The sequence below is a fragment of the Leptopilina heterotoma genome, unplaced genomic scaffold (genome assembly GCF_015476425.1).
Source record: "Leptopilina heterotoma isolate Lh14 unplaced genomic scaffold, ASM1547642v1 Lhet_235, whole genome shotgun sequence".
Lineage (NCBI taxonomy): Eukaryota > Metazoa > Arthropoda > Insecta > Hymenoptera > Figitidae > Leptopilina > Leptopilina heterotoma.
The window spans coordinates 1,916,180-1,943,127 of NW_025110952.1; the positions used below are offsets into that span (position 1 = coordinate 1,916,180).

At 28.5% G+C, this 26,948-nt stretch overlaps 5 protein-coding genes across 7 annotated transcripts in view; all 5 read right to left on the reverse strand.

Moving 5' to 3' along the window:
* Window positions 1-4,004: 4,004 nt before the first annotated feature.
* Window positions 4,005-7,209, reverse strand: LOC122502677 (trypsin-3-like). Its single transcript, XM_043612838.1, has 6 exons — window positions 6,578-7,209; window positions 6,083-6,216; window positions 5,614-5,861; window positions 5,197-5,421; window positions 4,761-4,959; window positions 4,005-4,607 (listed from the first exon to the last, which is right to left on the reverse strand). Exons 1-6 carry the CDS (start codon window positions 6,714-6,716, stop codon window positions 4,431-4,433), a joined length of 1,122 nt encoding a protein of 373 aa, XP_043468773.1. The 5' UTR covers window positions 6,717-7,209; the 3' UTR covers window positions 4,005-4,430.
* A 434-nt stretch (window positions 7,210-7,643) lies between these two features.
* On the reverse strand, window positions 7,644-9,717 carry LOC122502683 (phenoloxidase-activating factor 2-like). Its single transcript, XM_043612847.1, has 6 exons — window positions 9,570-9,717; window positions 9,232-9,365; window positions 8,739-8,986; window positions 8,427-8,651; window positions 8,065-8,263; window positions 7,644-7,954 (listed from the first exon to the last, which is right to left on the reverse strand). Exons 1-6 carry the CDS (start codon window positions 9,706-9,708, stop codon window positions 7,778-7,780), a joined length of 1,122 nt encoding a protein of 373 aa, XP_043468782.1. The 5' UTR covers window positions 9,709-9,717; the 3' UTR covers window positions 7,644-7,777.
* On the reverse strand, window positions 9,575-13,160 carry LOC122502681 (trypsin-3-like). 2 transcript variants are annotated; one of them, XM_043612844.1, is made up of 8 exons: window positions 12,970-13,160; window positions 12,667-12,800; window positions 12,207-12,454; window positions 11,747-11,971; window positions 11,462-11,660; window positions 10,722-10,826; window positions 10,106-10,212; window positions 9,575-9,661 (listed from the first exon to the last, which is right to left on the reverse strand). In XM_043612844.1, the coding sequence occupies exons 1-7, from the start codon at window positions 13,115-13,117 to the stop codon at window positions 10,165-10,167; spliced, it is 1,107 nt and encodes a 368-aa protein (XP_043468779.1). In that variant the 5' UTR covers window positions 13,118-13,160; the 3' UTR covers window positions 9,575-9,661; window positions 10,106-10,164. The 2 variants fall into 2 exon arrangements, with proteins under 2 accessions (XP_043468779.1, XP_043468778.1); XM_043612843.1 differs by lacking the exons at window positions 9,575-9,661; window positions 10,106-10,212 and having other exon boundaries at window positions 10,639-10,826.
* LOC122502682 (trypsin-3-like) overlaps window positions 13,154-26,948 on the reverse strand; it is a 34,720-nt gene continuing 20,925 nt past the window's right edge. The window contains exons 4-6 of the mRNA XM_043612846.1: window positions 14,739-14,963; window positions 14,367-14,565; window positions 13,154-14,222 (exon numbers count right to left, since the gene is read on the reverse strand). Coding sequence (XP_043468781.1) covers window positions 14,046-14,222; window positions 14,367-14,565; window positions 14,739-14,963 — 601 coding nt within the window. The 3' untranslated portion in view covers window positions 13,154-14,045. The remainder of the gene's footprint in view (window positions 14,223-14,366; window positions 14,566-14,738; window positions 14,964-26,948) is intronic.
* Window positions 15,835-26,680, reverse strand: LOC122502678. 2 transcript variants are annotated; one of them, XM_043612840.1, is made up of 2 exons: window positions 26,559-26,680; window positions 15,835-19,646 (listed from the first exon to the last, which is right to left on the reverse strand). In XM_043612840.1, exon 2 carries the CDS (start codon window positions 19,587-19,589, stop codon window positions 18,033-18,035), a length of 1,557 nt encoding a protein of 518 aa, XP_043468775.1. In that variant the 5' UTR covers window positions 19,590-19,646; window positions 26,559-26,680; the 3' UTR covers window positions 15,835-18,032. The 2 variants fall into 2 exon arrangements, with proteins under 2 accessions (XP_043468775.1, XP_043468774.1); XM_043612839.1 differs by lacking the exon at window positions 26,559-26,680 and adding an exon at window positions 24,789-24,939.

Here is a 26,948-nt window from a genome sequence, read left to right on the forward strand (position 1 = left end):
GCATCTTGTACATAATCATAGAACAATTGTTCGTATTTATAAATAAAAATAAAAAATTTTTTGTCAACGAAAATAAATTGTTTCTTGAACGTCAAGAACAATTTTTTTGATAGTATTAATTTATTGTTTAGAGCTTTAAGGTAGTTAGAGCGTGATTGCCTCGATAAGATGAAAGGAAAAAGGCACTAGATTAAGAAAAAAAAAACAACTTCGATTTTCACTCAACTTGTAACTTTTTAATAAAATTTTACCAAAAAAAAAAATTTTTAATTTTCACTAGTGATAATATTTTTTTTGTAAAGGAAATGTCAACTTTAAGACTAGATTTTAAATAAAATAGAAATATGAATTTTTTTTATATGATAACTTCTAAAGAAGAAACAAATTTATATTATGAATAAAAGATAGAAAAGAATTTAGTATTTTGTAGAAAATCGAAAGTGCCTTATTCCTTGTAATACTATTGTGGATTAAAAAGAATATAATGTAATTTATGTAAAATACAGTTTTACTATTTCACGCCAAACGTATCAATATTTGTAAAAATATGGCTTATCAAAAGTCTAGCAATTCAATTTTTTAATTATCGATAATTTTGGATATTTCAATATAAAAAAAGAAATTTCTAGGTATTATAACTACTTAAAATAAGTTGATACTTTTAAGGCTCGATAAATTACTTTTTATAATTTTTGAGACAAAAATGAAATTTTAATTGACAAAAAGTTAAATAAAATAAATAATAATTTAAATTTAAATTTTATTAAATAAACCAAATTTAATTCACATTCAAAAATGTTTCTTCTACTTCCCTTCTAAATGTTGTAGAGAAGATATTTTTATTTATTTATTTTTATTTAAAAAAATTTTTTTTTAACTTTAAAAGTGAAAATGCTAATAAAATTTCTGTCAGAGAGGAGTAAATAAACAAGTAAATAAATAAAATAAATATATTATTCGAAAATTTTCCAATTAAGTGCATATTTGAAAATTAGACTAATTTTTTTTACAAATTTGAATAAAATTTTCTTTTTATAGAACTAAGTTCTTCAGAATTTTTAATTAAAATTATTATTCAAAAATAAAATGTTTAAAATTTTCAATTTGAAACGGTTTTAAATTTAAGTAGTATTTTATACAAAGTAACTAGTATTTTATTGCAATATGTGAAAGAATAGTTGAAAAAAGTCGCATTTTTTTGAAAAATAGTCGAAAATGTTCTAATATCCGAGGCCTTATTTAATTTTTTTATATTAAGTTTTCGAATTTTAATTTAACTAATTCATTAAAATATTTAAATGGTAATTTATAATGAATTATTTATTTTCTTAGGTAATTTACTAAATATAGTATGTTAGATAATTTTATTAACACAATTTAATGGAATATTGAATAGTATAATATTTTACATTATCATCGTACAAGAAATATATTTATACAATAAAAGCTTTTTATGTGACAATATTGGTAATTTAAAAAGGACCTTAGGTTCGAAAAAAGTAATTTTCACTTTTTCAGTGTTTTTTATTTCGTCCACCATATTGTATCCGCCATTTTGAATTTTAAAAATCCGATGTCAGATTCGTAATCAGAGACCCCAAAAACCCCTGAGTAATAAATTTCAGGTAAATTAAAATAATTTATATATTTTGACCGCTATGTTGGATCCGCCATTTTGAATTTTAAAAATCGGACGCCAGATTCCTAATCAGCGACTGCAAAAACCCCCGTTTAGTAAGTTTCAGGCAAATTCAAACAATTTATATATTTTGTCCGCATCGATATCAAGTTGTTAACTTTAAAAACGTTTTTCTCGAAATCTTGATTTTCGATGTAAGATCCCTTTTACATTACCAGGTCACATATACATATTTATACTAAAGTTTTAATGAAATATTTTACTTACTGTCAAAAGATATCGGTTATTAAAATATTTTAACAATACTTGCATAATCATTTCGGCAACGAATATTGAAGTACATGTGATATATCCGAACCCGAGAATAATAAGCAAATTATTTAATTCATGGTCTAATTTCGACTTGTTTGAAGCGCAGGACCCATCTTCATTTATTGTATCCGAAGAGTTCGAAGGTACAATATGCCATTTCTTCTCCATTCCAGTTTCGATAAATCTTTGTATTATTGAATCAAATCGTTTAACATACGGTGATGCTGGAGCTAAATATGTACTACTCACAAATATCCATAAAGTTTCGTCTAAAATTTTCACAAATTGTTTTCCACATTTATCACGTAGATTGCCTATAATAAAACGTGCATGATCTTCTCTTGCCACACAAGTTAAATTCTTATTTGTCGCCATTTGTGTAATGCATTCTTCTTCGGTAATCGTCATTTTATTGGCTTTATTCAAAAGTTTTCTTATATCACCATCAGAATTATTATACAACATATCAGCGTAATTATTATCAATTATTATTTCAAGTTCCGAGTCCAATACATTTTGCACTGTTTGAAACATTGATATCTCTTCAGTATTGAGACTAAAATCTGTAAATGACATGTAAATGTAAGATGAGTGAAAAAAGCATGCCCACATCATTGATGCAAATACAATTCTTTCCTCTATTTTCGTTGGCTTATGTGGAGTTGCTGTATTGAGAACTAATTGAATCATATAAATTGCATGCCATTCACGAAGATCAAAATGAAGAAGATGAGAAACTATCCACATAAATGCTACTAATCCAATTACCGCGAGTCCATCTAATATCTTCCAACTGTGCATTGCTTCTGCAGCTTTTGCTATTTCGGGTACAACCAATGAAATTGGAATTACCTTCGTACCTTTGCTGAATTCATAATATTTGTTATCACACAGAGAATATCTAGGATGTTCAACAGCTGCAACTTGAATTTCATTATTTAATAATTTACGATAGAAACCTTTAATGTTTTTCTTTGTGCAACTTAGAGTTCCCCAATTGCTAATGAACGATTTCTCCAAGCGGAAATTCATTATTTGCGATAATGTTGTCATTTTCAGTGCACTAAAGCCATGCAAGGAATTAATGTGTCCAGATTTATTTAATTTTAAACTAATTTCCGGAGGATAGTTGAGAAATCCGATATTTATTAAATGTTCATTCAAATTCTTTGTCTTCTTAGGGAACCATACAGTATTCAAAGTTATATCGCTTTCTGTTGTTATATTTAAATAAGGATTGTAGTAATACATCAATGTACTTTCTTTTCTTAAATTCTTTATTGACTTTGATTTAGTTTTAATTTTAAATTCAGCACTTAATACTTCGACTAATGTTGCATCGAGAATAAAATCTAACCACATTGATTGCAATAACTTATGATAGGTTGATTTTGAATTATTAGAAGTTGTCCTCTTGTAAATAATCATCAAAAGCTTTGGACGTTTTTTATTTTTTGCAATCGAAGAAATTAAGTTTGTGAATTTATTAAAGTTATTTCTTTGTTCAAAAAATGTTATTGCTATGAAGAGACTTGAATCTGAACTAAAACTGGACATACTTGAAATCATTTTTTGATTATTGTTGAATACCTTTACTGGTAATGATTTATAAATATTCTTTACGAAACTATCAATTGTTTGAGGTAAAGTTTGTTTATCATCGATTAAGAAAATCGTTTCATGAACACCAGATTCATTTTTTATGTAGTTATGTAAACATTTCTGCCATGTTACTTCTTCTTTTTGTGCTTTCAGATCATTTATAATTGTTAAAAAAATGAAAGTGTATATTTTAATTTTTACACCCTTGCTGAAAAGTAAAGAATTATAAATAATTACAAAGTGAAATTAAAAATAAATATGTTAAAGAAAATTTCTTTCAAGACAGAACACTTAGTTAATAAATAAATATTAAAATATTTACTTACATTCGGTTAAAAAACATTGTTTTCCAGTTTCAGTTTATGAAATACTAAATTAATAGAATAGATGAAATTGAATGCTATTTGTAGAATCTACTTTTCATCAAGAATGATAAAGGGAAATATAAAATTTTATGATTCTTGTATGCAAACATATTTATGTTTTAAAATTCAGTTTCCAAGGAAAAGACAATCAATAACGAACATGTAACTTCAGTTTACCGTCTGCTTTAATAATTACAAACGTTAATATTTATTTTACGATTACTTCTTTTCTGTATTAACATGACTAAAAAGGAAACTGCAGTAATTTGAATGAAACATTAAATAGTTTTTATTTACTTAATTAATGCCTTAATAATTATGTTGATGTTTGAATATATAGGCAAATTTTAAGATATAAATAATATTTATTCATTTTTAGAATCACCTTGAACTGGCTTTTTTAAATTATTATTTTGGTTATTTTGTTTGACCACGAAACAAACTAAAATTTTGTTTATTATAAAATATTTTTGAAAAATTCAGAGACAAAATACTTTTCAGACATAAAGCACTCAGCCAGCATTTGCTGTAACAGGAACAACCATTCTAATTAGAGAAAGATAAGAATACACATTAATGTATATTCCTGGAACAAATATCTGTCCACAACCAACTCCCCACGATGTTAATCCAACAACTTGAAACTGATTTGTAGCCACTTCACAAACAAGGGCACCACCACCGTCTCCCTAAAATAAAATATTAACTTTTAAACATTGAACTATAACAACAACTTGCTATTGGGATTTCTTGTTTCACAGTACAAGAGATCCCAATATATAAGTGTAGAAAATACATAAATGACTGTAAAAATTATTACATATTATTAAAAATTGTCTTACAGTGCAAGAGTCTCTACCAGATTCACCTCCAGCACACAAGAAACTAGTTCTGTCTAAGTTGAAATAAAATCCAAGTCTTGTATTTCGCAAACTAGCCTCACACGTTGCCTGTGACACAATAGGAACTTCAACATGTCTCATTGGATTTTGATATTGACCATTATTAAAAGAACTTACTCCCCAACCAGCAGTCCAACACCTGCAAAAGTGTTATGCTATCCTTAAAATTAATTGATTTTATAAGGGAGAATTTTGTTGGTTATCAAGATAATTGTATTCTTGTGCAGAATTACTTAAAAATTATTGAAAATAATAGATTTCCTGGGACGAAGAAAATAGGGTACGTTTAGGGGCGAAAATTAAAAGAAAGGGGACTTTTAGAGAAATAGAGGACAGACTGTAAAGCCTATAAAAGTTTTTATAAATAAATAAGAACCTTGTTCCAGTAGCAGGCATAGACGTTGGAAGACAGGCAGAATTAATACTAACATAATTGGCAAATGGTATCGCTCTATCAATTTGAATTATAGCAATGTCATTTTGAAGAGTATTTCTATTAAAATATCCATGCACTTGTGTGAAAATAGGATAAGCTTCAAAGTACGGATAAGAGTTGACTGACAGCGACCAAAGTCCAAGTCTAACTCTAAAGTTATTGTTTCTGAAATAGAAAAATTGATTCAAATTAATATATAATATAGGAGGGATACTTAATCATTTTCCCAACAGATCTAAGAAATTCATGAGGGATATAACAAAAAAGTCTCGATTACAGAGGTAAGCGTCTTTACAAATTTTATTTATAGTTGAATATTGGTTTAATGATAATAAAACTTTTTTTTTTTTTACTTACAAGTCGAAAACCCTGTGCGCTACTGTTAGTAAGTATGTTGAAGTGATAACAACTGCTGCGCCAATGTACTGGTCACTTAGACGATGAAATAATGCAGCATGCCATGGATAAGCTCCATATGGTGCTACATCTCCAACTGTACTTGTTAATGCCACTTTTCTTCTTCCACATACAGGATTTGTAGGTTGTGGAATTCCCGAACAACAAAGTACATAATTCGTTGGACATGATTCAGCACTTACTGGTCCCTTTAAAAAATAACTTTTAAAATTAATGTTTTATTAAGTTTTAAAGTATAATTAGTATTATGTAAGGAAAGTGATTTTCAAAAGTTAACAAGATGTTTTCTGTACATGAATATCTATTTGTATTTGAGACAAATATCTCTTTTGAATTATATTAAATTAATTGATTAATATGAACTTTCTATTCGGAAGAGTGTTGTATTTTTATATTGAAATATACTCACAATATTTAGAATACGATTATTAAAGTTGTCCCTCCCAGGTATAAATGGTATTCCAGTGCAAGAAGCAATCAGTGCACAATAACATTGATTACTAGGACTGACGAGTTGTCTTCCATCATTGCCAATTAAGTTTGCTGTAAAATAAAATAAGTTCTTTATTTTTTTCAATTAGGTTCGTAATTCAAACAGATGAATGCTTTTTTAAAATATATACTAAAAAGATATATTTTCTGCGTTAGATTAAAGTAACCGGGAGTTACGAAAATGTATGAAGATAGGTATATATAAAATTTTTAAGATAATCATTTAAAGATTTTAGTTAAATTGATGGAAAGAATAGTTTTTTTTATACCATTATTATATAATATAATAAGGTTGGTTATTTATAGTTTTTTTTTATAATTTTATAAACTTATTATTATATTTATTATAAGATGATAAAAAATAATTCTTTTTAGTTTGATTATGAAATATTGAAAAAATGTTGTCACATACTTAAATCGTTTATATTTTGAGAGCCAAAGACTGGTGGTCCTTGATTATTTGGATTTTGTGATCCAAAAATTGGTGGAATTTGAGAAATGACACCGTCACATTGAAAATAGATTAGCAAAACAAGTACGTAGTAGTTCATTTTATATAAAATGTATGTCAAGATATGAAATTATTTATGTTTCAAACTATTAGCACAAATTGTTTTGAAACACTTTAAAACAATTATGCTAACTTCTTTTACATTATTGATGTTTTGAAACACGTTCGTAAGCTTTTTAAATTTAAAATAAATTATTTTCTTATTTCTATTCTCAAATATATGTTAAACATACAAAATTTTGTACAGATCTCTTTACAATCTGGATATACATATGTTACGCTTATATTAAAAAAAAGACAAAAGTTCATTAAATTAAAAAATGAAACAAAAAATTCTATTGTCCTTTTTTTAAATTTAATTATAACATTGTCTCGAATTATGAGCCGCGACAAATATAATATTTGACCTTCCTTGCTTGTCAATTTATTTTTCACTACAATGCAATCTTTTCAATAAAATGTATAAAGTTCGCTTTTCGTAAAAACAAAAATTGCTTCCTTTTTCTAATTAGATTTTCTTTTATCTGTCACTTTTCGCGTTTCTGTTAGAATTTCCTAGAAAAACAATTTTAAGTGTTTTTTTTGTTTTACAATGTAGATAAAATATCGTTCGTGCGTAAGGTTTATAACTATACAAAGAGTTGTTTTTAAAAATTGTTTCGAATGTCAATTAAATTTACTAATACCAGTGAAACATTCTTTTCAGACTTTATCAATTACCAATTAATACAAATCTGTACTTGATTATGTAAATCTTATATTAATTGAATCATCACGTTCACGCAGCTTATTTTTTAACGAAAAATTAATTTAATAATTGTTTATCGACAACCATGTTACGTCTAACTTACACTCATATCCCTAATGTTTTCCAGATTTAACTTTAGTAATAATTAAAATTGGAAAGGGGTTTGGTAAATGATCGGGAAGTAATGTTATTTTAATAAAAATGTATATTTGAAAAAACATATTTTACAGTTATTGTTTGTTACAATTTATTATTTATTGATCACAAAGCGAACTTATAAATTTAGTTCTTTTGACGACAGAACATTTTTTACAAAGATCTAAGATAACATATTATACTTAGATATACAGCATTCATCCAGAATTTGCTGTAACGGAAACAAAGTTTCTAAGAACAGATAGATAATTGTATACATTAAGATATATTCCTGGAACAAATATCTGTCCGCAACCAACTCCCCAAGATGTTAAACCCACAACTTGAAACTGATTTGTAGCTACTTCACAGACAAGGGCACCTCCACCATCTCCCTAAAATGAAAAATGTTATTAATTTTTAAATATGAAAAGTGTAATGTAATGTTACAACCATAGAACGATGTATGAGTGTAGAAATAATAAAATGATTTAAATTGTCTTACAGTGCAAGAGTCTCTACCAGATTCACCTCCAGCACACAAGAAGCTAGTTCTATCTAAGTTGAAATAAAATCCAAGTCTTGTATTTCGCAAACTAGCCTCACAAGCTGCTTGTGACACAATTGGGACTTCAACATGTCTTAGTAAATTTTGATATTGACCACTATTAAAAGCAGTTACTCCCCAGCCGGAAGTCCAACATCTGCAAAAAATAAATAATTACTTAGATAATTTGTGACTATTACTCCAGCTATCTCAATAACATGCGAAATGTTAAAATAGTAATGCCTTCTTTTTTGTAAATTGTTTTTTTGTTATTAAAAATTTGTGAAAATAGTTTATTTTAATAAACAGACATATATAACCTTGTACCAGCAGCAGGAACAGATGTTGGAAGGCATGCACTATTAATGCTGACATAATTTGCAAATGGTATGGCCCTATCAATTTGAATAACAGCAATATCATTTTGAAGTGTATTTCTATTAAAGTTCCCATGCAATTGATAGAAAATTGGATTTGCTTCAAAGTACGGATAAGAGTTTGCTGATAATGACCAAAGTCCAAGTCTAATTCGAAAGTTATTGTTTCTGAAAATATTTTTAATAAATACCTTCGTAATACTAAAAATGTTTTTGAATTTAATCATTAACAGATATATTAATTTTCTTACTCACAGGCCAACTACCCTATGTGCTACAGTTATTAGGTATGTTGAAGTAAGAACAACTGCTGCGCCAATGTACTGGTCACTTAGTCGATGAAATAATGCTGCATGCCATGGATAAGCTCCATATGGAGCTACATCCCCAACTGTACTTGTTAAAGCTACTTTTCTTCTTCCGCATACTGGATTAGTAGGTTGTGGAATTCCCGAACAACAAAGTACGTAATTAGTTGGACATGAATCAGGATTTATTGGACCCTTTGAAATAAATTTTTAAATTAATTGTTATAATTTATTATTTCTAGTTATTAGTGTTGTATAAGGAAAGTGATCTTATGAAGATTAGTCTTCTATTATATGAATTTTTTTGGAGTCCTCACCCTCGGAACTGTCGTAAGACTTTAAAGCCTTCGAGTGTATTTTTAATACTCTTAGAAGACTATTATCCCTAATTTTTAAAACCAGTCAAATATTTTTGTATTTGTCTGTTTATGTTGACTTACAATATTTAAAATACGATTATTAAAGTTGTCCCTCCCTGGTATTAATGGTATTCCTGTGCAAGAAGCAATCAGTGCACAATAACATTGATCACTAGGATTGACGAGTTGTCTACCATCATTGCCAATTACGTTTGCTGTAAAATAGAATAACAGTTCTTTATTTTTTTGAATCAGGTTCGTAATTCAAGATATCATTTTCGAAAATATTTATATTGTAGGTATTCGGAAATGAATTTATTACTATCTCAAAGTTAATAGGATTTTTACAATTAGAATGTATGAACAGGTACCTGGATTTAAGAAAATCTTATTAATTCCTAAATATATTATATACGCACTTAAATCGTTTATATTTTGAGATCCAAACACTGGTGGTCCTTGAGAATTAGGATTTTGTGATCCAAAAATTGGTGGAATCTGACTCTTAACACTATCACATCGAAAATACAGTATTAAAACAAATATATAGTAGTTCATTTTGTATGTTGAGATATTTACTTATTTAAGTTGTTCTGAATTAACAGCAGAATTACTTTTAAATACGTAGGTTAGCTTTTTAATAATTAAAGTTAGTTATAATACTATATTTATTTTCAAATATGTGTTAAACGTAAAAATTTTGTAATTATGCCCATATAAGCTCTACATATGTGACGTTCAAATTAAAAAACAAACAAAAGTAAACTAAAGAAAAAAACCTTTTTTGTCTTTTTTTTAATTTAAATATAACATTGTCTCGAATTATGAGCCGCGACAAAAATAATGTTCGACCTTCCTTGCTAGCAAATTATATTTCTGCAACAATATATAGTGTATATTGAAGTATAGGTAAAACTAAAAATTGTTTCCTCTTCTAATTAGATTTTTTTCTTACCTACACTAACGTGTACACTAACTGTTCTCGTTTCTATTTTATTTTCCCAGAATAAAATTTCACTTGATGTATACCATACTGTGAGTATTAACAACCACAGCATACAACTGAAATAAATTAATAATATCCAAATAATTCATATTTTACTAATAGGTTAATAATTAAATTAAGCAGTTGAAATTTAAGAAAATCAACGTGAAATAAAAAAAAATGTTTATAGTAGATTAATGTGAATGAAATAACTTAAATATCTCCTACAAATGCTTGCGGTAAGTTTTTATTAAAATTTTTATTTAATAATGTGAAAGTAAATGCTTTAAAATACTGATAAGAGTTAGAGGTCATCAACTACCAATTACTAAATCTTATTCCAAAATTATGGACACTTATACCTTGATATACAGAATTTTTGTTCTCCAATGGCATAAAAAACAATTATTTTCTATTCTCAATTAAATATGATATGCCCGAGCATAAGGAACAGATTTAATACAACATTTTTTCGCAAAGTTCATTAATAATAAATATTATAGTCTAAAGGCATTCATCCAGCATTGTCAGTAACGGATACGTAATTTCTAATAAGCGTTAGATAATTATAAACATTAACATATACGCCTGGAAGTAGTGTTTGTCCACAGCCAACTCCCCACGATGTTAATCCCACGACTTGAAACTGATTTGTAGCTACTTCACAGACAAGGGCTCCACCACCATCTCCCTAAAATAAAAGATTACAGTAGAGACTCCATTATCCGGACTAATGGATGCAGGCACTTGTCCGGATAATCAAAAATCCGGATAATCGAGTAAAGTACGAATTAAACAAATTTTTGATTCATAATTTTATGTATTTATTTGCATATGTATTAAAATAAGACTGAAACAAACTAAAACTTTTAAAGTCAACATTAATAAATATTTAGTTAGAAATATTTCAAAATATTTATATAAACATTTTCTTAAAATAATTAAAACACTTTAAAACGCAACATTTCGTGTAAATAAATTTAAAATAGAAGTTAATTAATGGCTTGAGACCTTATAAACTTTATATTAAAAAAAAAAATTTTTATTTTAAATTTGTCCGGATAATCGAATATCCGGATAATAGGGGTCCGGATAATGGAGTCTCTACTGTATTATAAGGTGGTCTGAAATATGATTTTCGAATAATTCAATATAGCCCCGACATTTTATAACCCCCAACATCCTCAGCCACATGATTGTCTATTCAATGATTTAAAAATGTTGACAACTTGGTCGATATTAAAAGTGTTGGTGTCTACCAATCCTTCATTACATTATATAATTATAATTAATGATGCAACTGAGTATTATTAAAAGTTAAATTACAGTGCAAGCATCTCTGCCAGGTTCGCCTCCGGCACATATGAAGCTTGCAGCATCAAAGTTAAAAAAAACACCAAGTCTGCTATTTCGTAATCTTAGTTGACACATTGCAGGTGCAAGAATTGAAACTTCAACTTGTTTAAGTAGATTTTGATATTGGCCATTGTTAAAGGAACTTACTCCCCATCCAGCAGTCCAACATCTGCAAATAAGTGAATTTAAATAATTTTAGATACATTAACATATTTTATTAAATAAATTGTGAAACTTCATATTAAAAAAAATAACCTTGTGCCAGGAGCTGGAACAGAAGTTGGAAGGCAGGCAGTATTAACACTAACATAATTAGCAAATGGTATTGGTCTATCAATTTGAATAACAGCAAAGTCATTTTGGAGAGTGTTAAGATTAAAGTTTCCATGCACTTGTGAGAATACAGGAAATGCTTCAAAGTATGGATAAGTGTTAACTGACAACGACCATAGACCTAGTCTTATTCTGAAATTATTATTTCTGAAAAAGAATAGGTTTTTAATTAGTCACCCTTTAAAAATAGCTTTATTAAAAAAAAAATTAAAATGTATACAAATATCACTCAATTCTGAATCATTTCAATGGTAAAATAATTTCATTTTTTCAAGTTCCATGTTGTGGAATTTAAAATAATCAAAGTATGGATTTCAAGAAATTTTAGGCCTCATGCAAATCTACAATAATTTCTATTAAAATCGTTTAATTTTTTTCTTACAGATCGTATACTCTGTGTGCAACTGTTATTAGGTAAGTTGAAGTAATAACAACTGCTGCGCCAATGTACTGGTCACTTAGACGATGAAATATTGCAGCATGCCATGGATAAGCTCCATATGGAGCTACATCTGCCACTGTACTTGTTAAGGCTACTTTCCTTCTACCACATACAGGATTCGTTGGCTGTGGTACTCCCGAACAACAAAGTACATAATTAGTTGGACATGATTCAGCACTTATTGGACCCTTTGAAATAATTTGACAATTCAATAATTAGTATATTTAAAAATTTTCATAGTTATTAGAAGATAGAATGCAAAAGAAAGTTTTATTGTAACTTAATTTCTTTTATTATAACGTCATACTATGAAGACGTTTTAGGAACATTTAGCGATACATGTATACCTATTATTTTATATTTTAATTGTTTAAAAATATTATTGTACATGTTTACTTACTGTATTTATAATTCGATTATTAAAGTTGAATCTTCCTGGTAATAAAGTTATTCCAGTGCATGCTGATGTTAACGCACAGTAACATTGATTGCTTGGACTCAGGAGTTGTCTACCATCACTGCCAATAAGGGACGCTGCATAATAAAATAATTAATATCGGTTACTGGCAAATCATTCAAAAATTGTTACATTATATTTTTTTAGTAAAAACATTCTAATTTGAAAATATTGAACATTCATAAAGTTGATAAAATTATTATAATAAAAACAAAGTTATATAAGAAAATATTTTCTAATACTTACATAAATCGTTTATATTTTGAGATCCAAACACTGGTGCTTGTTGAGAATTTGGATTTTGTGAGCCGAAAATTGGAGGAATCTGACCGATAACATTTTGATATGGAAAATAAATTAACAGAACAATTATATACCTGTTCATTTTATTCATATATTTAATTTTTTAAATTTACATATTTTTATGTATTAAAAATTAAGAGTATAAATAGTTTTGCAACATGTTCGTAAACTGTTTAAATTTGAAATTTGTCATCTTCTTATATTTATTTGGAAAAAATATGTTAAACTTAAAAATTATGCATAGATGCATCTCTATATAATCTGCGTTTTCATTTGTCCCTTTTTTCAATTTAAACGTAAAATTATCTCGAATTATGAGCTGCGACAGGAATAATATGTTCGACCTTCCTTGCTAGTAAATTATTTTTCTGACACAATACAATGTACATTGAAGCATATACATAGGTGGAAATGAAAATTGTTTCCTATCGTAATTAGATCTTCCCTTATCTGCACGACACTTTTCTGGGTTCCATTAGAATTTCCCAGAATATTATTTCATGATTTAGTGATCTTTCTGTAAGTGGAATAACATGGAGAATGAATAATAATGAGGCCAGAAAATTTTCATAAATAGTGTACTTTAAATTGTCTTAGTTTAAGACATTTTGTCCCCAGATGTGAAAGGCTTAAGATAATTTCTTGTCTACACATATTTGAAACAGATGAATGTCTTCTCGAATTTGAGTTAAAAAATAAACAAATTAAATTAAAAAATTAAAAATATTCATTTTATTTTTTTACTTAAATATAACATTGTCTGGAATTATGAACCGTGATAATAATTCTGTTGAAAATTAAGGAATATTTCATGGTGAAGTGAAAATTTGTTTTTGTGCTCATTAAATTTGTATGATCTAAGAAATGTATCTTTTGAAAACTCTCTTCTTAAAATATAGTCAAACTTGATGCGCTTGATATTTGCAAAAGATTACAAATTAACACAATTTTTTCTTACTCCTTTAATAGAACATTTTTTGCAAAGTTCATTAATAATAAAATTTATAGTCTAATGGCATTCATCCAGCATTATCAGTAACGGATACGTAATTTCTAATAATGGTCAGATAATTATATATATTAACATATACTCCTGGAACAAGTGTCTGTCCGCAACCAACTCCCCACGATGTTAAACCCACAACTTGAAACTGATTTGTAGCTACTTCGCAGACAAGGGCTCCACCACCATCTCCCTAAAAAATAGTATATGGAGAAGAAGAGTTTAAAAGTCACATAAGAAAATGATTCTTCAGGATTTACTAAAGATTTAAAGTATCTTTATCCTTCTGCTTCATTTCAGACATTGAATTTAAGATTATTATTAAAAGTTGAATTACAGTGCAAGCATCTCTTCCAGGTTCGCCTCCAGCACATATGAAACTTACTGCATCGAAGATAAAATAGATACCAAGTCTGCTACCTCGTAATCTAGTTTGACACGCTGTGGCTTCTACAATTGGAACTTGGACTTGTGTAAGCACATTTTGATATTGACCATTGTTAAAGGAACTTACTCCCCATCCAGCAGTCCAACATCTGCAAAAATACATTCTTGTTTAAGAACTTTCTTTAGATAAATATAAATTTTTTACCTTTGTAATTAATTTTAAAAATTCAAAATAATAAATTTAATGATTTGTTAGATAAATTTTGAAAAAATTCATTTCAATGTAGTAAATTTAGTAAAATTATGTAACATAAATACAAACCTTGTGCCAGCAGCTGGGACAGAAGTTGGAAGGCAGGCAGTGTTAATACTAACATAATTAGCAAATGGTATTGGTCTATCAATTTGAATAACAGCAAAGTCATTTTGAAGAGTATTACTATTAAAGTTTGCATGTATTTGCGTGAAAACAGGAAAAGCTTCAAAGTATGGATAAGTGTTAACTGACAACGACCATAGACCTAGCCTTATTCTGAAATTATTATTTCTGAAAAAGAAAAAATCTTGTAATGATTGTTTTAGAATATAATTACAATTCAATTTAAGTGATACCTAAATTAGTAGATACTAAATCACTTCTGAAAATTTTCTTCAACATCGGAAGGGGAGAGAGTACGCCAATTCAGATCATTACAAAAGCTTTTCTTCAATGACATTAATTTTATAGTAACATATACTAATTTTATCATAAACAGATTAATAAAATGTCAATCAAAATATGGTTAATACTAATATTGCTGATAATATAAGATCAAATGTCCTTGATAATATTAAAGTACACACTCGTAACAAAACTAAACACACAAAAATACAGGATTGAATTTTAACAAACAAATTGAACAACACCAAACTTTTTGTAAAACAACATAATGACATTGAAAAACGATACGCTACCATTTCCACCCTACAACATTCCGTTGGATCTTCTATTGAGTTCTTGTGAATTTTTAATGAAAAACATTTTTTTTAAATTTAATGGAAAATTTTATAACATAATTACTACAGAGTGAATGACTCTATTGCCTTTCTGGATGTCCTCTTGATTAATAATAATTCACATTATGTAAATCATGAATTTATTTAAATAATGGTATTTAATTGTCAACCGACCGAAAATGTTCAACTCTACAAATATCAATTCGCAAATATTAGAAGAATAAATAGATTAAATAAAATTTTTTGAAGTTAAGAAAAATTTTTTCAAAAGTTGCAACAAGTTTGCAATTCCTCTTCGATTTAATCTAGAGGTATATCTCTTAAAGGCACATTTTTTACATAATCTTTGAAGTTAAAATATGACTCTTATTTTGTGGTCGAAATTTTAAAGTTAAAATGAAAGGTATAAATAATAATCTCAATTTGACTTTTTACTGCAATTAAGCATAATTTTATTACACACACATTTCAAGATTAAGTGTTTTAGGAACGTAAATGCAACGTTTTTAATATTATATATTATACAATAGAAACTGAAACTTTATAAAAGCATATAAGAAACTTTTTAATATTTTGGGTAGTAACATTTATGAATTCTATTTGTTGCTCCATATTCGATCTAAAACACACCAGGCTTAAGAAAAATAAACTTTACAATAATAAATGCAAAATCTATAAGCAGAATATAAATTGTATTTATACAAAGTCTTATTAAAATTCCATTAAAATTATTACTGCAAAATGTATTTATCTTAGAAGCTTCTTGGATCTGAATGATTTAAAAACATTTATTTTTAAACCAGCAAATGTTGATATTAGATTGTGTTCCAAACTTTGCGCTGCTAGAAATTTCAAAAATTGTTTATTCTACACGTATTATATGAAAATGAATATTGTACGAATATTTTACGATAAAAAAGTAGAGCTTCTTAATCAAACTCCATACATAGGAAGAGTAATTATAGTTATACCCAAAAAGCACAACATTTGATTTTTATATGGTGGACAATGTTTGTGCAACATTGCCTGGTAATATTATAATATAATAAAATATAATAGATTTGAAAGTTTTTTAAATTTTTTTAAATTTAGATGATTTTTGTTTTTTTGGTTTAAAATATAATCCACTCTCTGGGCACGAAAACGTCTTTGTGCTAGAAACGTATCTAAAACGTTTTTAGAACATTGGACGTTCTTAAGCCGTTATGTAGCGGACATGAAACGTTATAAAAACGCCAACGTTTTAGCAACGTTACTAGAACAAAAACGTTTTCGTGCAATTATTTATTCCTTTTTTTTATAAATGCATTAGGTTTTACCCTACTACGTTAGGCCTCTTCAGATAAGAATTGGAAATGGATTAATTCCTTCAATTTAAAATATATAATAATTAATTAAAAATATATAATAAATTACTATACATTATTATATGTGACAGGGAAAGTTAGAAGGGACCTACGGTTCGAAAACATCAATTTTTTATTATTTAGTGATTCTGATTGAGATAAGTTTTTTCTATCAGAATCACTAAATAATAAAAAATTGACTTTTTCGAACCGTAGGTCCCTTTTAATTTTCCCTGTCACATAAAATTATATTGTAATAATTATAATATTATATTTTTAAACATTGTGAGACAATGTTGCCTTAATATTGCAAGGCAATATTTCTTCAATTTTTCGTGGAAAAATGGAATCAATATTTAACTTAAATACTGTGCTATTTGGGTGGATTCGCTTACAGTAATACCAACTTTTACCTTATCTAAATTAATTCATTATTCATTGCAAATCTTGTAAAAATAATTTTTTTTTACTTAAATTTTTCTCTTAAAGAAGTATAAGTTTTGCATAACATAAAATAAATTGCACCTTTGCGAGGAAACGTTTTAGAAAAGTGATTGGATTGGCGTGAAACTGATAATTTGAAGAATTTTTAGGTTTATTGTTTACAAATCCTAGATCAGACTTTCAAAATTAGGAATAGTGAATCCAATATAGCGAAAAAAAATTAAAAATTGATTTCTTTTGCTTAAAACTTTTTATGCGGGAGTTTTTTTGGTTCTTTGACTACAAATCTGACATAAGAGTTACGGAATTCAAAATAGCTTATATTCAATATGGCGAGAAAAATTTGAAGACCTATTCAATTTGATTGAAAACTGTGACTGGAGCGTATAAGGCATAATGCATTAAACATCTGTTAGAATATATTTGTCAAATTAAAAAACTTTTTGCAGCTAGATGCGTAATCAGCGAATTCAAATACACTCGACAAATGAGTTTCAAGCAAATGTGACGAATATGTAAAATATTTCAAGATATTATATTTATTTCCTACATTTGGGTTTGCTACTCTCAATTTTAAAGATATAATTTTAGATTTGTAAGTAGTGAAAACTTCTGCTAATGACTGGCGTCCTGATAATTCAATACATAGAAAAGCCTCACAATGGAGTTGTTGACTTTCACATTCGCTTTTCCTATCACTTATTTAAGAACGATACATCCCTTTTACTTGCCTTTATTGGAAGTAAACAGGAGCGTAGCCAAAAAAAATGTCGGGGGGGGGGGGTGTTATGGAATTTGATAAGAGGTGTACTCAGAATAAAATTAGAAATTTAGGCTTTAACAAATATGTTTTCTCCAAATTTTGGGGAGGATTTGAACCTCCAAACCCCCCCCCTGGAAATTAACCATGATTTTATTTTACTAAACAAATTTTCCACTTTTTCAAGAATGTTAGTCAATATATTACTGTCTCCAGTATTATCCAATTCATTTAATTTTTCTTTTGCTATATTAATATTTTGAGCTAGCTTTTCTTTTTGTTTCTCTCTATCCAAAAATTCTTGTTCTGATATAATGCCTAATTTTACATCAGCTAGTGAAATCGCTGCTTCATATTTTAGGCTTAAGGTTAACAAATAAGAGTCCACAGTAAACTCTAATGCTTTACTTATAGTAACATTTAAGAGGTCTGCAACTTTTTGTATTAGTTCTACATTTCTTTTCAAATTCTCCTTTTCAGTGACATTAAGGCCAGAATCAATGGCAATGAAGCTATCTACTTTATTTGTTATATTATTTTCATAAGTCAAAGACTGAGTAAGTTTATTCAAATCTTCTGTTAAATTTGTCTTTATTGCAGTTATGTTATTTTTATCTATCTCATTGTTTAATTTATCCAAAACATCCATCGTGTCATTTAATTTCTTTAACATTAATTTTTCTGTACCTTCAACAATTAACCTTGTCTGCAATGTCTGCCTGGTTTTAAACAATTCTAGCATAGAAGCAGCTGATATTCTTGGACGTACGTTTTGAAGAGAACTACTATTTATGCTTTCAGAGTTACGAATAGCCGGAAATATATTATCATCGATATCCTTAGTTACATTATCTGGATGATTTAATTTCTTGAAAAGTGCAACTCGGTCTTTATTATGTATTATAAATTCTATAAATCTTTTCAAAACTTCGGACCATTTCAATCCTGTGTCGAGTAACAAATGATTTTCTAAATGATAATTTATGTATTCATTATCAATTGGTTGGTCATCATAAGTAGTGGTAGGTACTTTTGTAAAAATGACTGTTGTACTATTAAAATAGTTTTCAAACCCATTACCAAAAAGAGTTTCAACTGATGTGATAAGAGACATAAACTGTTGAGTATTATCTTGTGTAATATCGTTAATGTCAACAACTAGAATTATTTTTAGAGATTTAACCCTTTTCACCAGATTATACAAATAAAAGGAATTAGTAATGTCACGTACTGCTCCTCTATTGTCGTCAAACGGAGGAGTGTCCCAGAGAGTCAAATTAGGTAATAATTTCGAAGTCCAACTTGAGGGGATTGAAGTCTCTGTTAATGATCCTCTTCCAATTTTTGGTCCAATGGATTCATTTCTTGCTATTATTTCTATTGGATTATATATCGACTGCTTTACACCAAATAATTCATTGCCCATTATGTAATTAATAAGTGTACTTCTTCCACCTTTTGTGTTACCAAAGAAAATTGCCGAATCATTTTCCATAATTTGTCTGCTCATATACAAATTCACTTCTAAGAGAGAATTATATACTGTACTCAAATCCAATTTGTAATCTTTATGGTTATCACCATTAGTCAGTGAAGATAGCATAAAGATTATTGCTATTCTAATCATGATTGATGAGTAATCTTTATCTAAAGAAAGATTTACAAATGGTGTTGGATATTATTACTGAAAAATAAAAAATGATAACTTAGAATTATACATTTTTTAATTTTATAATATTTTGAAAAATTATGATTATGTTGTCAACTTCATAGTATGAAATAACTTATTGTATATTACATAGCGTTCGATGGTCTCTGAAGTTTGTAGGTTATGTGCGACCTACACTTGTCGCCCTACAAAAACGGTACTGCCTAGTTTAAATGACATGAAATTGGTAAACAATCATTTTCAAACAAGTTTTTCTCTGCACACAAGCACTTTTTGCAAAATCTGAATCCGAACCATTGACACAAATCTTCTTAATTACCTAATAAATCCAAAATATTTTTTTAATCTATGCAGAAACGCGGTTGCAAAATGGGAAATACAAAAGCAACAAAAGTAATGTAATGACAGGCGGGGGGCGCATGATTATTCCCCAAATGTCATTTTTGAGAATAGCCATTTTTGCGAAAAGTAATTTTTACGAATTGTCGTTTTTGCGAATTGTCATTTTTGCGAAAAGCTATTTTTGCGAATTATCATTTTTGCGAAAAGCCATTTTTGCGAATAGTATTTTTTGCGAAAAGTCATTTTTACGAATTTTCATTTTTGCGAATCGCCATTTTTACGAATTGTCACTTTTGCGAATCGACATTTTTACGAATCGCCATTTTTACGAATTGTCACTTTTGCGAATCGACATTTTTACGAAATGTCATTTTTGAGAATAGCCATTTTTGCGAAAAGTAATTTTTACGAATTGTCGTTTTTGCGAATTGTCATTTTTGCGAAAAGCTATTTTTGCGAATTGTCATTTTTGCGAAATTTCATTTTTGAGAAATTTCATTTATGCGAATTCTCACTTTTGCGAATCGCCATTTTTACGAATTGTCACTTTTCCGAAAAGTCATTTTTGCGAATTGACATTTTTGCGAAAAAACCAATAGTGAATCTATATATACTACAAGTTAACTATTGTATTTTTCGAAAAAATGACAATTCGCAAAAATGACTTTTCGGAAAAGTGACAATTCGTAAAAATGTCGATTCGCAAAAGTGACAATTCGCATAAATGACATTTCTCAAAAATGAAATTTCGCAAAAATGACAATTCGCAAAAATAGCTTTTCGCAAAAATGACAATTCGTAAAAATTACTTTTCGCAAAAATGGCTATTGTCAAAAATGACATTTCGTAAAAATGTCGATTCGCAAAAGTGACAATTCGTAAAAATGGCGATTCGTAAAAATGTCGATTCGCAAAAGTGACAATTCGTAAAAATGGCGATTCGCAAAAATGAAAATTCGTAAAAATGACTTTTCGCAAAAAATACTATTCGCAAAAATGGCTTTTCGCAAAAATGATAATTCGCAAAAATAGCTTTTCGCAAAAATGGCTTTTCGCAAAAATGACTATTCGCAAAAGTGCAGTTCGGTAAAATGACATTTCGGAAAAATGACATTTGGGGAATAATCATGCGTCCCACAGGCGGCAAGACGTTTGTTACAGTCATTTGCCATTAGAGGGCAGAAACATGCAGGAAGCGTAAAGGCTCAGCTGTTAAAATGATTCGCATTAAGTCCAACGCACAATAAGTTCGCGAAAGTCGTTCGCGAACGAGACGCATGAGATAGACAAGGACACAAATATATCTCTGTCCTTTTCTAACTCATTCTTTGCGTTCGCGAACGACTTTTGCGAACCTATTGTGCTTAGGCCTTAAAGGCCTAAGCACAATATTTATTACTTTGGCCTTTCCCATTTTGCAATCGCGTTTCTTCAAGAATTAAAAAAATATTTTGGATTTACGTAATTAAGAAAATTTGTGTCAATGGTTCGGATTCAGATTTTGCAAAAAGTGCTTGTGTGCAGAGAAAAACTCGTTCGAAAATGATTGTTTACCAATTTCACGTGATTTAAACCAAACAGTGCCGTATTTGTTGGGTGATAGCAGTTTGTCCTGTCGAATATAATCTAGAAATTTCAGAGACCATCGAACACCGTTAAGGAGGTTCTATCGATAATTGATTTAATGAACAGATTTTGATAAAACTTGATGAGCAGCTAGATAAAGTTAATATAAAGGCGTATAGTTAAATTTTTGTGACCTCTAGGTACCTATGAAAAAAGTTATAAACATTTTTGGTTTTCAACATTTAACATGCATTGAGTCTTATGGAAATTGAGTAATTTGTCATATATATTTACATACTGCAAAGTATTAAATGAACAGATATTGTTCTAAATTTTTTAAATACTAAACCGATATGCAATAATTATATATCTGTAAAAACAATTGTCAATAGGTACCTGTGAGATTTACAATAAATCAATTTGTAAACAAAATTTACGTTTCATCTGATAATATTAACAACACTTATAACGATTGGCAACGTTGCATGCACTATACACATTAAATTTGAGCGCGAAATTTAAATGATAATTTTCATCACAGGTTAGAAATAATTCGGCGTTGCCAAACGTTTTACGTTACCAAGTGAGTCAAATCATTAAATGTTTGTCACTGTTTTGACTAGCTGCGTCAAGCGATAGAACCTCCTTAAGCATACAGCGACAGTTTCCTAAATTCTTATTTCTTTACACTGAAGTCTTGGTTATACGGACAACTCGGGTGTGTGTCCGTATAATCCAAATAGGTCACCTTGACGAAAAAGTATAAATATGCAGGACAGTACGAAGATTCTTTTTGCCCTCGGTTGAAATAGAATCGCCTGCTAATTTTTTTATATCTTTGAAATTTATTAATATAGTGTAAAATTGATAATTTGAATTTATTAAATTACATTTGTAGACAAATAAATAAATAAATTAATTAATATTGTCTGATAGCTCACTAACAATTTTGAGGTTAGGTTATATCAAGGGGAAAAAAGGATCCAGTGATAGGTGCGCTACTGACATCATCGAGTCAAGCACGACCCTTCCCTTCACCCCTCATCCCGTTTCAGCGCCATCACATTCCGTATAACCAAGACTTCAGTGTATTTGTTTTTTCTATTAAAATGCCTTTTTCAATATCTATGTAGGCATCACTAAATATTTATTCACAATCTGTATACATATTTTGATTTTAGTCAAATTTTATTATAGTATCAGACCTAACCTTAAAAAATTTAAAGAGACTTTTATATTGTTGCAAGGTGTTATGGCCACGTTATTTCTCGTCAAATTAAGCTTGTGGACAGAAGTGGGCCACTGCATTGACTTTCCGTTTCGACACTTAGTGATTTTGTTATAAACTAATAAAGTGGTTCTATGAATGAATTTGAATTTTTTAGCAATCAAGAAAGGCTAAACCGATTCTGGCTATAAACTCATTGACTACGACAAATTACTTTATACTATAAATCAAATAAAAATTAATAAAATTTCGAAATGCACTGCTTGTGTTTAGTTTTACAATACTATTTATTGAAAAAATTTTCATTTAACATAAAAAATCATAGTGCTTCATCCTTTTGTACTTATTTTAGATGAAAAACTTAGGTGGCCCACTTCTGTCTACAAAATCATGATATCGAAAATTTCTCTTTTTTCCATAAAGATGTTAAACAATAGAGCTGTGCAAAAAGCTCGATCGAGTATTTTCAAGCTTTTCGTTTTTCTAGCAGAGCTGAGTAGAATCAATCCGAACTTGAACCAAATTCCATCCGACACGTGCAGTATAAAAGCTAAAATAATTTTGAGCACTTGAATTTTTCGAGCACTCAAATATTTTTGAGTAACTAAAAAATTTATAATGCTCGAGTATCGAGCCCGGCTCGAGCTCGACCATGCTATTCGAGCTTTTTGCTCACCTCTATTAAACAATATGTTAAAATTAAAAAATTTTAAATGTGTGTTTGCCTAAAGTTAGGTAACCCCTTTCTCTAAAAATAAATGCAATAAATGTTAAAAAATGTTAATTTCTGAATATTCTGAATCATGAAAACCAAAGTTTGGCCTATTTCTGTCGGTACTACGCTCTAACATTTTAGCAAAGTTTCGAGAAAATTCATTTTTTGATCTGGACAGTTGAGGAATTTTGACCCATATATATCGATTAAAAATTGAAATAATTCCAAAAAATCATTGATAAATAATTTTAAAAAATTTGAATAAAAAATTTTGAAAATCTGACTTCAGATTCGTATATATAACTTGTATTTTGATTGCACACAATTTTGGGTACAGCTTTGGGCCGTTTGACGTTAAACGTCCCATATATATACTTTATATACATTAATCGATTCGTCTTGATGCAAGGAATACGATTTTATTATATATTAACTTCAATATCCGACATGAAAAATTAAAAAAAAAAATTTCTGAGGATTTTTCAAAGTTCGTTAATCTATTTCGAAATATTATAATAAATATATCTATCAATTTTTAGCCAAATTCGTTGAAACCTCTTCGAGTTATCGTGTTCACAAAAACGGGATCCACAAACACACACACACATACGGACATTTATTCAGGGTCTTATATAACACAGTCTATATAGAGGAAAATTTGTTTACAGCTTTCTTAAAAATTTTATAAATTAAACGATTACAAAGTTTCCCCCAATAAAAAAATAATAAAAATTTAAAAAAAAGAAAAAAAAGAAATTTTTTCTTAATGAAAAAATTAAAAAACAATTATTTATATTTTCTTTCGAGATTTTGAAACAGAGAGAACAAAACATTATTATATTAATACTATATTCATTATTATGTCTATAATATTATTATATTTATTATTAATTTATAATAATAACTTTTACTCTAAAAACACTCTTTTACTTTTAAAGCCAACGTGGCAATTTTAGAAATTCAATATGGCGGTGGTTGTAAAAGTGACGAAATTTATCACTCTAGAATGTCTAATCCAAAATGGCTGACGAATTCTTTAAAATTTGTTCGCCTTATTAAATCAGGTTTATCTTCAGCGACCCTACAAATACTTTAAAAAGTATCTTTTATTTTAATTTATTTCATTTTTGAAATTTTATTAGTTATATTAAATATTCATTTGAGAGTAATAAATTGCAACACTTCTACAATCACCTCCATATTGAAGTTTCAAAATTGCCACGCTGGCTTTGAAAGTACAAAAGTATTTTTAGAAATTTCTTTTCTATAATTTTAATATGTTACTAACAACAAAGAAAATACTTACAGTTCTGGTTGTCAATTAAATTTGATTTTTTTAGAAAAACGAATTTTAACTTTTTTCAATGACCCTCATACAAGAACAGAGGTTTTAAACAATATAATGTATCTTTGGAAAATATTTTGTGATTTAATTAAATACTGCGTTTTAAAAAAAACCTTGAGCATTATGTGCTTTTAACCAGTAGAAAATTTTGTAGATAAATAGACAGAAATAAAAATTTTTATGTTTAAATAGTATATTATTTTTTTATGCACTGAAAGAGATAGTGGCATTCTTTTGCATATTGACTAATTTCTGGAATTTTTAAATTTTATGATCATCGAACTTTTTCCTTAGAAATTCCTAAATAACACATAATTAATTACTACATAATTACATATTACTATTTAGAAAATATATAGTAAAATTTAAGTGGCCATTTTGTCATGGATTTCAGAAAAATGCGATTCTTTGAAATGTCGAAAATTATTATTATTCTTTTGAGTTGGTTTTTTTGTAGTCGGGGGGAGCCCCTGACCGGGGCTCCGCACCTGGACCCAGAAAAAGAAAATAATATGAAATAAACAAAAATTCAAAAAATATACCCCAAGTGGGTACCTCAGAAGAAAGAGATCCGCAAGTCGCGACGCCGTAGTTGGCAGAACCTAATCGAGGAAGTCGATAAGGACCCATGGGGTCTGGCTTTTAAAATCGTTACTAAGAAATTACTGACGAGGCAAAACACCCCCGGCCTGGATAATCCCGATTGCGTTACACAGATAATAAAGTCTTTGTTTCCTCCTGCAGAGCCATTCATTAGGATATACTGGAGTTCCTGCAAAGTCAAAGAGGAAGAACTTTTCACACTTAGTGAATTAAAAATCGCAGGTAAAAGATTGAAAACAGGCAAGGCGCCTGGATTCGATGGGATAAGTAACGAGATCCTAAAATTGGTTATCGACACTTCACCCCAGATTCTGCTTAGATGCTTCAATCTTTGCTTTGAGAAGGGAGAGTTCTTCCGCGACTGGAAGCGGCAGAGGCTAGTCCTCCTAAGACAAGGTGAAAAACCTCGGGATCAGCAGAAGATGAAAAATTATTTTTTGAGCGAACTTCTGTTTACTAACAATTGTTAGTACAAAAATTGTTTACTGGTCCCAAACTATTGCTATATAGAACAATTCCAATTAATATTTGGGTCATCAAAATTAATTTAATTACCAAATCATAAAAAGTAACCACAGCCAATAATCAGCAGAAGATTAAAAATAATTTTTTGATCAAACTTCTGTTTACTAACAATTGTTAGTACAAAAATTGTTTACTGGTTCCAAACTATTGCTGGAACAATTCCAATAGTTATCTGAGTCATTAAAATAATTTTAATTCGCAATTCATAAAAGGCGACCACAACCGATAATTAGCAGATGAAAAATAATATTTAAGCGAACTTTATCTTCTGTTTACTAACAATTGTCAGTCAAAAAGTTTTTTACTGGTCCTCAACTAATACTAGAACAATTCAGAAAGCGTTTTCGGAATGAATATTTAGGACAATTGTCGGCTATAAGTAAATCAAATAAAAGGATTAATGTTAAAGAAGGAAATATTGTAATTATAGGCGATGATAATCATAAGCGAAAAAACTCTTATTGCAAGGAGAAAATGTATTATGGAAAAGGAAAAAAATTGCTGTGCTAAGTACAAAGTGTCCTCAAATAACGCGCAGCACTGCAAACGAAGGGCGTAACGCTACTTTAACCCTATTTATTAATGTGATAATACTTTACTTACTTTTTGGTGTGTACTTCATTATATTTCCATAGAATTGACGACTTTTAAAAAATTTTAAGTAAAAAATCTTACGTTACATTTTTTCTATTTTAAACCTAATATCGACCACTAGCACGAACGCTATGTTTCAATTGACATCAATATGGTCAATATTTAATATGGTCAATTAAATGTAAATTTTTTAATATTATATACTATATCAGTTAAGCAACAACTACACGAGCACTGAATAATTTCGAGTAATGTAAATAGTTATCTAAAGTTCAGTAGAAATAAATAATTTTGAGTAATGGAAATAGTTCTACAGTTCAATAGAAATATTAAATAAAATGTAGCTATCTCCACAAATATCAATTCGAAAATATTAGAAGAATAAATAGATTATATAAA